The sequence below is a fragment of the Xyrauchen texanus genome, chromosome 33 (genome assembly GCF_025860055.1).
Source record: "Xyrauchen texanus isolate HMW12.3.18 chromosome 33, RBS_HiC_50CHRs, whole genome shotgun sequence".
Taxonomy (NCBI): domain Eukaryota; kingdom Metazoa; phylum Chordata; class Actinopteri; order Cypriniformes; family Catostomidae; genus Xyrauchen; species Xyrauchen texanus.
Window position 1 is genome coordinate 4,200,931 of NC_068308.1, and position 13,810 is coordinate 4,214,740.

The following is a 13,810-nucleotide window of genomic DNA, read 5'->3' on the forward strand; positions in this document are numbered from 1 at the left end:
TTTTTTGCAGTGTAACAATATTAAGAGCAGAAAAAAATGATGCCTTCAGGAAATGAAATTGTTCCTAGTCATTGTTTACAGTGTGTTTTTGTGTGTTATGTGGTAATGGTGAGCTGTTGTTTGTGTTTGTGTGAACATGTATTTATCACTTTGTAGGGACCAAATGTCCCCTTAAGGATAGTAAAACCTGACATTTTTGACCTTGTGGGGGACATTTTGTCAGTCCCCATGAGGAAAACAGCTTATAAATCATACTAAATTATGTTTTTTGAAAATGTAAAAATGCAGAAAGTTTTCTGTGAGGGTTAGGTTTAGGGGTAGGGTTAGGGGATAGAATATATATTTTGTACAGTATAAAAACCCTTATGTTTATGGAAAGTCCCCATAAAACATGGAAACCAAACATTTCTGTGTGTGTGTGTGTGTTCTCTAGTAATGATGAGCTGTTGTTTGTTTTTGTGTTCTCTGGTAATGGTGAGTTATTGTTTGTGTGTGTATTCAGTGGGGGTCATGCGGTGTTAGAAGATGGCACGGATCTTGGGTATGTGGAGGATGGAACACAGTGCGGTCCTAATATGATGTGTCTGGACCATCGCTGTCTGCCTGTAACCACCTTCAACCTGTCGTCCTGTCCTGGGTCATCATCATCTCTTGTGTGCTCTGATCACGGGGTAAACTAACATCACACTGACATACTGTCTGTTTTTTTCCTAGGATCTAGTACTATATTTTAAAAAACACAGTCACTATATAACATAGATGTTAAAAAAAAACATCTGCTTACACTGCTGCTGCTGCTGCTGCTGTTACTGCAAAGCAAGTACAAATATATTTTTATTGCTAGATTATACACAGACATGCTGTGTTTAGCATGTAAGACATGATGCTGCACAGTTATACATACACAGACATGCTGCATCAATGTAGGAAATGCTGCTGCTGCTGCTGCACAATTAGACTTACAATATACATTAAAGCACGGAGGCTGCACAAAGACAATACAAAATCCAACCCCCAATAATGCAGATCTACCACCAAGACTTGTGTACTGCTGCTGCTTCTACAGTATGTGGGCCTTAGCCAGCTCAGACAAATGTTCAAATTTGGTGAACTCTGACCTGCAAATACATACGACAAGAAGACGTGTGAGCAATAGAAGATCGAAACTTCACAGACTGACCTATTGGCTCAACACAAAGAATACATATTTTAAAGCTGCAGGTTGCAATAAAGTGAGTAGACAGTATTTGAACATTTTTAATATAATAATATTTGGTAATTGTGATGTATTATTTACTAATATAAGAAGCTCTCTCTTGTGACATCGTATCCTGGTTCGTTGTGTTTTCCTAAATTTTTTGGCATGTTCAAAGCTTTGTGTGACTGCCCCTTTAGCCTAGCTATTTGTAGATTTATTTAGACTAATGGCCAAAGATAGCTACAGAATGGTACTCATACTATTTTAACTAGTTGAAGCTGAATGTGTCACAGCTCATTTTCTCAAGAAGTATATTGCTACTACTACTGGGAAAAAGTTATGTTTTGTGACATCAAAATGACCAAAATGTCAGTAAAAGACTGCCTCTACCAGAACCGTTCTACACAGGGAAGCCTACAAGGTTATCATAAAATATCATAATGTGGCGGTCCAATAGACATTCTGTTGGTGGTACATTTGCAAGTAGATAAGATGCCATTTTTTTAATGGATGTCTGTGGAGGAGATGCTTCAGTGTCCTGAATAAGCTGCTTTTTTGAAGAAACAGCTCATCACTTAATGAATTTACTGCCTGTGCACCAATATTCCAAATGTTTTGCACTAAAAAGTCCTTTTGGAATGAACTATGTTTGGAGTTTTGTACGATACAATTGCTGTTTTATAAGAGAAGTCATGGACATTTTGCGACAGGTAGATGTCCATTCACAGCTCTCCCCATTCATTTGTTGTAACACGCTAGTTGACCGTTGCGCTCTCTCCTATGGTTAAAGAGGTTGTTATCTCATTAAATTATAGAATCTCTGGCCTCTACACCAAGTCATCAATGCCCACTTTTACAATGTTGCACCCTTAGCCTCGCCCACTTACATTCAGTCTGAAAGGTGAAGAGGAGAGAGATCACTCACATCTGTCATGGGAGATTCAGCTACACCAAAGGAGACTTACACAGGACACCTTCCTAAATGCTTTTTTTACATAAACATGCACTAGCTAAACTGCTTCAACCATTATTATGCATCTTACACCGCTTTTTATAAGATGGACCTTAATTATAATCTTAAAATGAGACCCCTATTCTGTGTCTTGCTGTTTTGAGCATAATTGTGTCCAGGATGCATTTTTTGCTTCCATCTGCTTTTGCTTCCATCTATTTTCAATAGTTTTCTGGGTAAACTTGTACTAGATAGACATCTTTGATTGTTTTGGTGAGTTTCTGGTGGTGTATGCCGTGTTTTAAGAGCAGAACAAGCTCAACTACTCATCTGCTGGCTGAGAGAACTGCATGCCATCCTGTTTGTAAAAAGGCATGGAAGATGTAAGCTGTCGCACTTTTGAAGACCAGCTTCTCTGCTTTGGCGTGTTGAAGCACCCCAAGAACAGGAAACGGGTATCTTCTGATCACGTCAGTTCAGGATTGTTTCACCATGGATTGTATTACATTTGTGTGTTCAGAACATTTCAGTGTGAATTGTATGTGTGTACAATATGATTCAAGCTTTGCAAAGGAACTGTTATTGAAGGATGGAACAGTTAAAACACTATTGGACCTGACTGCAAATCTGTAAGTAGCCAGTTTCATTCACAAATTATTTTAAAGTCTTGACTGTTAGTTTATGTGTTGCTGTGCTGAGTGAACAGTTTCATATATTCAGATGAAATGTGAACCTGATATTTAGTTTTGTAATATTGTGGAATTAGTAAATTTTTCCAATTGAGTTTCAAATATGAATTTCTTTGTATTTGTGTGGGCTGTGTGATGTTAGCCAATCATAACAGTGGGCGTTAACATTACAGTTTAAATGAGGCACTCGGCCAAAATCAAATGTTTTTGAATGAGGGCCAGAGTGGAAAATTATCATATATTACTAAATTATGACTGTTTTGGTGCAACAAAAAAAAACGTTTACAAACATTATAAGTGGACCTCAGGGAAGGTCCCACTCTTCCATCCACATTACACTGAAGTTAACACAAAATATTTTAGACATGGAAATATGGTGCAACTTTGGTGAAGGTGTCATGACTATAGATGCTTGGCGCCAGACCGCCATGAGAACAGTGTGTGGGGGCGCTGGTTAGGTGACCAAAGGAGTGCGGGAACCACTCTCTTTTTCCTGGCAATGTGTGTACCGCGGCCCAGGCGGGGTGCGGCAAGAGGTTTCCTTCACGGCCCTCCACCCTTCACGGCCCTCCACCGGGCACTGTGACCTTCGTGGCCCAGGGGGTGCGATCGATCGTTGAGCGCAATTCCTGCAGCACATAAGGAACTAAGTGCAGATCTTTAAGTACCTTGGCCTGGTGGATTTGCAGGGGGGCCATGGCATGCTGGGCAGAGACCGCTTGGGGCCGCTCTGCCATCGAGGGTAGTGAGAGCGGAGGAGTGAGGAAGCCGGTTTTTCAAAGCGCCCAGGGGCAAAGCTGCACTGCCGTGCAGAGAAGGAGAAAGCCACTGATATGCGCTGTAGATCCAACAGCAATGCTCTACAGAGGTGAGTGGAACAGTAGTGATATAAGCTCGCCGATCGCACAACCGCTCGGCTCCGAAGAAGAAATCTGAATGAACAGAGGCGTGATTCCCTCCCTTTATACTCGTATGTCCAGGGAAGGGAAATGCAAATTCTGTCTGCCAAATTCTCATTGGCCTTTTCTCAAGTATAGAGGTAACCAAGGCCTTCAAGATAGTCCCGAAACAACATTGAAGTGAGCAACAGACTTGGAACACTCTTTTCCAGTTATCTGTTGTCCAATGTCTGTGTTTCTTTGCCAACCTTTTCTTTTTGTTTTTCTGTTTCAAAAGTGTCTTTTTCTTTGCAATTCTTCCAATAAGGCCTGCACCCCTGAGTCTTCTCTTTACTGTTGTACATGAAACTAGTGTTGAGCAGGTAGAATTCAATGAAGCTGTCAGCTGTGGACATGTGAGGCATCTATTTCTCAAACTAGAGACTCTGATGTACTTCTCCTCTTGTTTAGTTGTACAGCTGGTCTTCCACATTTATTTCTGTCCTTGTTAGAGCCAGTTGTCCTTTGCCTTTGAATACTGTAATATACACCTTTGTATGAAATCATATTTTGTGGCAAAATAATGATTTACTGACGAGTTTCTAGCGAAAGCTGTTTCTTTTTTGCCATTTTTAACCTAATTTTGACCTTAAGACATGACAGTCTATTGCATACTGTGGCAACTCAAAGACAATGTTAAGCTTCTTTTAACAAGCCTAATAGCTTTCAGCTGTGTTTGATATAATGGCAATGATTTTCTAGTACCAAATTAGCAATTTAGTATGATTACTCAAGGATAAGGTGTTGGAAATGGGGAATGTCTAGATTTGATCAAAAATGACTTTTTTCAAATAGTGATGGTGCTGTTTTTTACATCAGTAATGTCCTGACTATACTTTATGATAATTTGAATGCCACTTTGGTGAATTTAAAGTACCAGTTTTCTTCCGAAAATCTGTACATTATTCCAAACTTCTGGGCGCCAGTGCATTCTCTTGCACTGGAAGCTTCTGTCAACATGACAAATTCCTTGTGTGTGTAAGTAAACTTGGCAATAAAGCTCCTTCTGATTCTGAATACTGTATACAAATCCACCATTTGGACTTGATATGTATTTAGCTTGGAAAAGTGTGGGACACAAAAATCACCTTTTTAAAGACTGCGGGGGATGTGTCCCCCATGTGGCTGCTATGCCCTTGTTTTAAACGCATATCAAACACAATAATAACAAAATAAACACATTTACATTTTATAACACTTATGAGCAGGGTTTCAATTGAACCACTCTATGCTAGTCTACCACTGCTTACTAGTCTGGTCATTATTACATTGGATAATGCCATCATTGATTTGCTGCTTTGTTGTTGTTTTCAGTTGGGCTAACAAATCAAATTATGATTGTTCACAATGTATTTTTGTTTTATTTTTCAAGAAGGTGGTACAATTAACCAATACATTTGAAGCAATGGTTTAGATTAATTGAAAAAGGCCAACATTCTTGAATTTTTATCTAAATGCCAATGGTATATTCATGAGCTTGGCTATAACTTTAATGCTACCATTAATTTCCATTTTTTTATTCTCCTACATTTTACCATCAAAATGTAAAACTACAGTAAAAATTATAACATTGACAATGTTCAGTCATGACAACTCTCAGAATGTTGGTCTAGGGCTAGGAAGACTAGATCTGCTACACTGCTGCTGCAGAGTAAGTATAAAGACATGCTATTGCTAGAACATATGCAGACATACTGTATTAGCATGTGGACATGCTGCTGCTGCTTTTAGACAAATATTTAAGACATGCTGCTGCACATTTAGACATGCATGCAATCCCCATGAAGTAGATTTAGACACGTGAAGCTGGAAGGTTTTATGGAAAAACTCTTACAGCGCGCTGCAGTGAAACCGGCTAATATCCAAAACTGAGCAATTTAAATGTTAGATATAGATAGAGTATGCAAGTTTGCTTACTTTTAAACAAGTGAGGAAATGTTTGTAAGACAAAGAGAGTTGTAACACAATTTGTTTGGTTAACAGTTATTTGTCAAAAGACCTATCAGTTTGAAACACTATTGTCCACCACTTCAAATGCCAGGGAGGTGTAACTACCATGCAGGAATCAATTTTATTTTCATGTTACAAGAAAACCAAAAAAACAGGAAATATCGTAACATAGAGGAACACTGTAGACCAGGGGTGCCCACACTTTGTCGTGTGATGATTTACTTTTAAATGACCAACTCAATAAGATCTACCAACTAAAAAAACCACAGTTTCATTTCAAATAAGAAAATGCTTGTTGGGACTACTGCATGTATCCCTACATGGAATTCATCTTCTAATTAATATATAATAATGTTCAATGTTGATATCATTCAGTTTTAAAACTAAACCCAAAACACCTACAGCACAATAGATTACAATAGCCAGGGCATTTAACTGTCTGATTTCATTCAGTTTTGCCTAATCCGGGCAGTAGCATCGCAATTTCACGCTCTGTTCTCAGAAGTCCTCGGAAGGCGCGTATGCGCAAACCTAGTTGTCATGGCAACTGAATAAACAAAACCTCGCCTGGTCAATATTTACTCGTCAAGTGCAAGTCAGACAGAAACTAAAAGAAGGAAAGACATTATATTTATTTTTATTACAATTTAACGAAAGTACATTTAAATTTTGTGCGATCTACCAGCATTGCCTTTGCGATCGACTGGTAGATCGCGATCGACGTATCGGGCACCCCTGTTGTAGACTGTCATGACTTTGTGTCTCCAAAAATATCAGATAATTTGACATTTTTATGACATGGCATGGTTGGTATAGTTTGTTAAATTGGAAAAACCCATGTAATCTACAGGTTATCCATGATTAAAAATTCATAATATTTGTAAAAAAAAATAAAATACTTTGTACCATGAAAAATGTTTACACTCAAATGTATTCCATGCTTACTGTACATACATCTCTTGATGCTTCTTAACACATCATCAGTGGTGTTCCTGGGATCATCACGTGTTTTAGCTCTATCAAAATCATACATTCTCACCTTGTTGATACAGCTATAGTAGATCAGGTCACAGGCTGCATTCAAGTGTGCTGTTCCTGTTCCCCAGTTCTCTCTTTATTTAAAGCCATTTTGAGGCCTTTTAGGCTGATGGCTCTCCTCATTGCTGCAGTTATGCCCAATGTACTGATGGCCTTGAGGAGGGATTTCCCTGAAAAACCCTGCACCCGACCTCCTCCACCTTGCTTTCCAGCCCTGTTTGCGACAGTTGTTGACTAGCTCTATGTACTTGGCCCTCTTCTTCTCATTGGCTTCTTCCAGACAGTCCTTACACAGTATAGATAGCTCCAAAAGGAGGATATTCTTGGTTGACTCCTAAGTCAGGAGAATGTCTGTCCTCAAGGCTGTCTCGATGATATGATGTGGGAACCTTAGTTGTTTCTCCACATCAACTGAGAGCTGCCAGTCTTTTGCCAATTTTAGAATCCTAGTAATGATCCCGGTCCCAATCCTATTTGCTCTTTAGCTCTTACAAAAGTCATTGTATGATTAGAGGGACGTATTTTTTGTTGCCACTGTTGATTTTTATACTGATGGCATCTGCAGTGGGCAATAATAACTGGTTATGGTGCCAATGGTACTGGCCCTCACTTAGCAGATTAGCATGTGTTCCAGAATACCTCTCTTGAAGCACAGCAGGCTGTCAAGGTGCTCCACTTTACCCAATTTAAAGAGAATTGAATGAGAGGGGAGCACGTTGTATACTGGACACAAGTTCATCACAGGGACTGAACTTGACCTAAAAGATTGTCAAAATTATAGGACAAAAAGATTACCTTTATAAAATGTAGAAACTATATTTCCTTTGCATTTTCTTGGACATCCTTATTTTTCATTGACAACTGTTGGTCCAGACTGTTTGATTATCGTAATGTGAGCAGAGGTATTTTTATCTTTTGGCTTATCTATGCCTTCTCTCTCATTCTCAGACATGCAGTAATGAGGTGAAGTGTATCTGTGACTCAGACTACACCGGAAAGGACTGCAGTGTGTATGACCCCATCCCAGATCCCCAGCCTCCGGACGGACCTGAGAAATACAAAGGTTCTGAACGTATTAAATCATTCTCATGTTCAGTTTTATCAGGTTGAGTGTCTCATTGGCAGTGTTTCCAATCGTATTCTGTGTAGTATATACTGTATACTGCCTTTGTTGTAGTATGTATTGTGGTAAGCAATAATGAATGTTTCTAACAGTAGTATGCTATATTGTTGTTACATGACCTCCATAAAGTTACATGTTTAATTCAGCAAGTGGTGTGCAGTTATTGCATTTTATTCTATAATTTAAGAAATATATTTAATAATTTTGTTACTCTTGGCAGTCATATCAAATAATTAGCAGGGTTATTATACTTTGGGATTTTTTATTTATTTTAAATTTCATTTATATTTTATATTCAATTGAGTGCCCTAAATTGAGTTGACATTTACACTCGTTTACATTTTCGAGAGAGAGAGAAAAAAAACGTTACGTCCCAACTTACGTGAGACCATACGCACAGCTGGTGCAGCCCTACCCAGAGATCTTGGTTAGTTGTATTTACAACAGAAAATGTCATGCTCATATTTTTTTAAGTGCAATAATGTTAAAATATTTTGCCTTTGTTTTTACAAATTGAGGAACGTATTTAAATGATTTTATGTGGTGACTGATAGAAAGTCTGAGATGCTGTACATAGAAAATGAGTGGTATTTCTTTAAAATAAGCTTGCCCTTTGCAGACTGATATAATGAGTGGAATGAAGGTTATTCTAGCAGTCTGTATTTTGTTTTTTCATATTTATTTTGAGATACATGTTTCTTATGCCCTTTTGCATCTCTCCACAGGTCCCAGTGGTACAAACATCATCATTGGCTCTATAGCAGGAGCGATACTGCTGGCAGCTATAGTACTGGGAGGAACCGGATGGGGCTTCAAGTAAGATGGCTACAATTACTGGACAGTATTTTCCCTTTTCACTTCCTGTTTTAAGTGTAATGAAGCACAATAGTGACTGCCCAATTTTTCAGCAGCCTGAGTTACAGAAGCAGTTACATTTAATTTTCTCCATAGGGATTTAAAAAAGCCCTTGGCAGTTTTAAGCCTAGTTTCTAGGCTGTGTACTTCTAATGAGGTAATGAACCACTTAGACCATAAGGCTTTGTAAATGATTTCATCGAATCAGACTTTTAATGTATTTTCAGAAAATATCACTTCTGTCTACAACAACCCATATTGACTCATGTTAGAAACTGTCGATAACAGGCCCAGTAGGTAGCTAATGCTTTCTAACGTTTTTTGGTGCTAGCATCCACCATCTTGCAAAAACTCAGGACACTCTCTTCTCTGCCAACATTTCTATTTCCATGGTTACTGAGACTTATCTGATTGGTGGATATGTCTTCTGGATTATGGGTAGTGTAGTACTTCATCAGAAATGTGCAATTAAGCACAATTTTTACACAAACGTTAAAATTGCACTTACTTGTGGCTTCTATAGAAGCATATTTAATCACTTAACCTCAAATCTATAAGATAAGACTGTCTTGGGAGGTTTATATGTTACTGTTAAAAATGTATTTTTCTATGGAGAAAATGAATGTGATTTTTGCTTCCGCAACCCTACTGTTGTGCTCTATTTTTGTGTACTTGAAGTTCACAAATACAACTCTCTCTCTCTCTCTCTCTCTCTCTCTCTCTCTCTCTCTCTCTCTCTCTCTCTCTCTGTTTTGTGTGTTTAATACAGAAATATCAGAAGAGGAAGGTATGATCCTGCCCAACAAGACATGTGATGTCGTACACCCAGCACATACATCAGCCCTGTTTTCATATCTTAGTAATCACGTTCAGATTGTATGTTTTCTTTTTTTCTTTTTTAAGCCTTGTTTTCTTAACGCATCACCAGGGTGTAAAAAGTACTCAGAAATTATACTTAAAAACCATCGATATTTCTCAGTTCACACTTATAGTTCTGAATTAATACACCACATCTGGTTGAGCGCTTACATAAAATCTAGTCGCACAATTTGAATTATTGCAATGCATCCAAAGCTCAAATCAGATCTAAACATTCTGTATCCGCATATTTATGGAACTCCACACAGCTCCTGTGCGACTCTTCATTAAAAATGACTGACCTCCGGTCTATTGTCTGTCGTTTGTCATATGTAGTGAAAAGGCGGCTTTAGTTCAGTAAATGATCTGCAAAATTGAGTTAAAAGTAGTATTTATTTTCCTTTGGAAATGTATTTAAGTAAATGTGCTTGAGTAAATTACAAATCCCCCAAAATAATACTTAAGTCTTGTAATGAAGTAATATTACTGAAGTACTTTAGACCCCTGTGTAATACCATTTATTTGAGATAACATTTATATTCATTTAGAACTTTTAAATCCACCACATTTATTCCCAAAACTTTAGCACTTAAAGGGACAGTTCACCCATGAATGAAAATGCAGTCATTATTTACTCATCCTTGTGTTATTCTAAACCCATATGACTGACTTTCTTTTGTGTACACAAAGGGAAAAAGTAAAAAAAAAATATTCTGCTCATTGAACGCTTTCACAACAAATTGGGCTAATTTGAAAGCACAATCACTTGTTAAAATCATAGTTTCACGGGTTGCATTTTTCGGATATTTTAAAAATGGACCACTGTCATCAAAGGCTTGATGGTAAGAACTAAAGAATTAAATTACAATGACTTATTCATGTATAATGATTCCTGGTTTTAATATCGGGCATCAGCACCGGCACACCGTTGTCTTAACAAGCACACTGCCAACTATACACCAGTATTAATACAGTCAGCAAACATTTTACCACAAATATAACATTTACACGCATTATACGTTGTTTCCTGTGATTGTTGCTGTGCAAATACATATATGCAGATGCAGCTTCTGTGTAAAGATGGACGGCTCTCGATAAGCATTTGGTTAGTCAGATCTACATCAGAAACTTGCAGAATGAAGAACAGTTGGGAAATAGCAGTTATTAACGACAATAATATGAACAAGTAAAATATGGTAGAAAGTAATGCAAAGATGAAAGAGGTAAAAAGGACTTGAAGTAGATCCGAGGTGTTCCAAACGAGAACTGAAAAATATGATCTAAATTCCTACTTTAAATTTTGTGGCTTATAGACGTATGGGCGACTAGTTTAGTGTGAGATGTATTGTAACATACAGGCATATTAATTATATCTCACTTTTAAAAAAAACAAAGTGAATCACAAAAATATAAAACAATAAAAAAAATGAACAAAGGATGAGTAAAAGAATCTAAAGCACTCAAAAATAAAAGTGTGTGTAAAATTACACGAATAAATTGTCCTACAGTAAACATGGAAATTAGCAAGCAAGCCTAGTTAAAATGAACGTCTAGATTACGTATGTAACCTCCGTTCCCTGATGGAGGGAACGAGACGGTGTGTCGAAGACGCGGCACTAGGGGTCTCTCTTGAGCGCCGAATATGCCTCTGATCTATGAAAAAAGGCCAATGAGAATTAGGCAGACAGTATTTGCATACACTGCCCCGGACATACCCCGCCCCCGGACATAACCTGTGTCAAAGAAGCAACCTGTGTCAAAGAAGTGACACTAGGGGTCCAATTTAAATCACGCCATGCGCTGAGCCGTGTACGTGTATTGCTGACACAAGAGCGGGCAAGTATTTCATGTGCAAAGGTGACCAGTTGTGTCAGACTGCATGTACCCTTCCCCAATGCCCCATAAAAGTCATCGGAATCCTTCTGGTTACCCTAAACAGGGGAACAAGGTGACACTTGCCAACCTGGGAACGGGCCAAGCCTAGCCGGGCCTCTTTTCTCTCTATGTTTCTCGCATAGAGCCAAACGGCTGGAGCCCTTACACACATCGTGGGAAGGGGGTCTTACCCAGTTTCCTACTCTTTCAGGGGGAAAAGACCCTGCAGAGACCACACCTGCCCAAGAAGGGGGATGTAAATGTGGCGAAATACATCACATGGGCCACTCAGGTCACATGTGGAAAAATGGCATGGTGGTAGATCCAGCCTCAAGGAGGGGGGAGTTGCTACAACGCGGCGACCGGGGAGCAGCTGGAACTGCCTAAGGGAGACGCGGGTCCACTCGTAAGGGGACAGTACCATGGAAAATACACACAGGAGGAGTCAACGCAGGAGTCCTGACCTGTGGAGCATCTATTCCAGTACAGGGTAGATTTGAGTACCTGCAGTGGATTGGGTCGGCAAATTCCTCCGCTGAATTGCGGACCCATAGGGCTAGAGAGGAGTCATCCAGGGATCCAAATGAACGGGATCTCCTGGGAGAGAAAGCGCACTGTTTTACTTCAGCCGAGGGAAAGGGTGCTAGGTGCAAGCGATCCACCCGGCCAGTCCATCAGCATGTTACCGAGTTCTACCGGCTTGGACATGAGAAATTACGGGACGAAATTTCTGACTCAACCCTGAGATTGTAAAATGTCACAAAGGTATTAGGTGTTGCCCAACCCGCTGCTCTACATATATCTGCTAGGGAGGTGCCTCTGGCCAGTGCCCGTGAGGATGCAACACTCCTTGTTGAGTGTGCTTGTGCCCACAGGGTGGGTGGGCACGGCCTGGGTGTGATAGGCCAATGAAATGGCATCAACCACCCAGTGGGAAAGCCTCTGTTTGGAGACAGCGTTCCCTTTCCGCTGTCCACCAAAGCAGACAAAGTACTGCTCAGAAAGTCTAAAGCTCTGCGTACGGTCCAAGTAGGTACGCAAAGCAGGTACCGGACACAGCAACGAAGGGGCTGGGTCTGCCTCCTCCCAGGGCAGCGGTTTTGGGATCACATGTGTGTCTGCCGAAACGAACTCCAGGCAAGTGTCGCTGACAGAGAACGCTTGCAGGTCCCCGACCCTCTTGATGGAGGCAAGTGCGATTCGCAGGGCAGTCTTTAGGGAGAGGGCCCTGAGTCCAACTGATTCTAATGGCTCAAAGGGGGGTCTCTGAAGACCCGCGAGGACCACTGAGTGATCCCAGGAGGGAAACAGGCTTGCCGGGAAGGATTTAACCTCCGGGCGCCTCTTAGGAACCTGATGATTAAGTCGTGCTTGCCCAAAGACTTGCTGTCTACTGCGTCGTGGTGGGCCACGATAGCAGCAACATACACATTCAAGGTGGAAGGGGACAGTCTCCCCTCCAGCCTCTCCTGCAGGAATAAGAGCACTGACCTAAATGCGCACCTCTGTGGGTCTTCAGCCCAGGAAAAACACCAATTTGCAAACAAGTGCCACTTCAGGGCGTAAAGTTGCCTGGTAGAGGGGGCTCTGGCTTGGTTGATCATGTCTATGACGGCAGGTGGTAGACCAGCTAGATCTTCTGCGTTCCGTCCAGGTTCCAATGGTCTGGGTGCGGATGCCAGAGTGTGCCCCGTCCCTGAGAAAGAAGGTCTTTCCTCAACGTATTTCCCCGCTTTTATACCCGTATGTCTGGGGCGGGGTATGTAAATATTGTCTGCCTAATTCTCATTGGCCTTTTTTCATAGATCAGAGGCATATTCGGCGCTCAAGAGAGACCCCTATTGTCGCTTCTTCGACACAATGTGAATACGAGCCCTTACTTGTTCATTTGTGTTATTTTGAAGCTTAAAGATTTGGTCACTATTCACTGCAATTTTATGACATCAGTGAGCAGAATTATTTTTTAATTATTATTTCTCCCTTTGTGTACCATAAAAGAAAGAAAGTCATAATGACTGAATTTTCATTTTTGGGTGAACTATCTGTATTTAATTATCAGTACAGACTCAATACCATAACCACTCATTATTGACCTTTTTTATTTTGTAATGTTTGTCACATTGTATTAGATATATTTTGCATATGCACAGGCCAATTCAGTTGGTACTAACAGAAAGATGATTTTTTAATTGTTATTTTTTATCAAACATGATTTCGTAAAATATGCATTATGGCTCAAATGGCTACGAAATGATATAAGAAATGTAAGAAATAATATATTATAAATAGTCCAAATATTCTCTCCAAAACTGCTGCTTTCTCTAGTATACACCA

The 13,810-nt window shown here is 39.9% G+C and overlaps 1 protein-coding gene across 2 annotated transcripts in view; it reads left to right on the forward strand.

Moving 5' to 3' along the window:
* adam11 (ADAM metallopeptidase domain 11) overlaps nt 1–9,610 on the forward strand; it is a 95,037-nt gene extending 85,427 nt beyond the window's left edge. For both annotated transcript variants that reach the window (XM_052102978.1, XM_052102979.1), the window contains 4 exons: nt 503–671; nt 7,714–7,828; nt 8,614–8,704; nt 9,513–9,610. In XM_052102978.1, the coding sequence (XP_051958938.1) occupies nt 503–671; nt 7,714–7,828; nt 8,614–8,704; nt 9,513–9,558 (421 nt within the window). In that variant the 3' untranslated portion in view covers nt 9,559–9,610. The remainder of the gene's footprint in view (nt 1–502; nt 672–7,713; nt 7,829–8,613; nt 8,705–9,512) is intronic.
* The last annotated feature ends 4,200 nt before the right edge of the window (nt 9,611–13,810 follow it).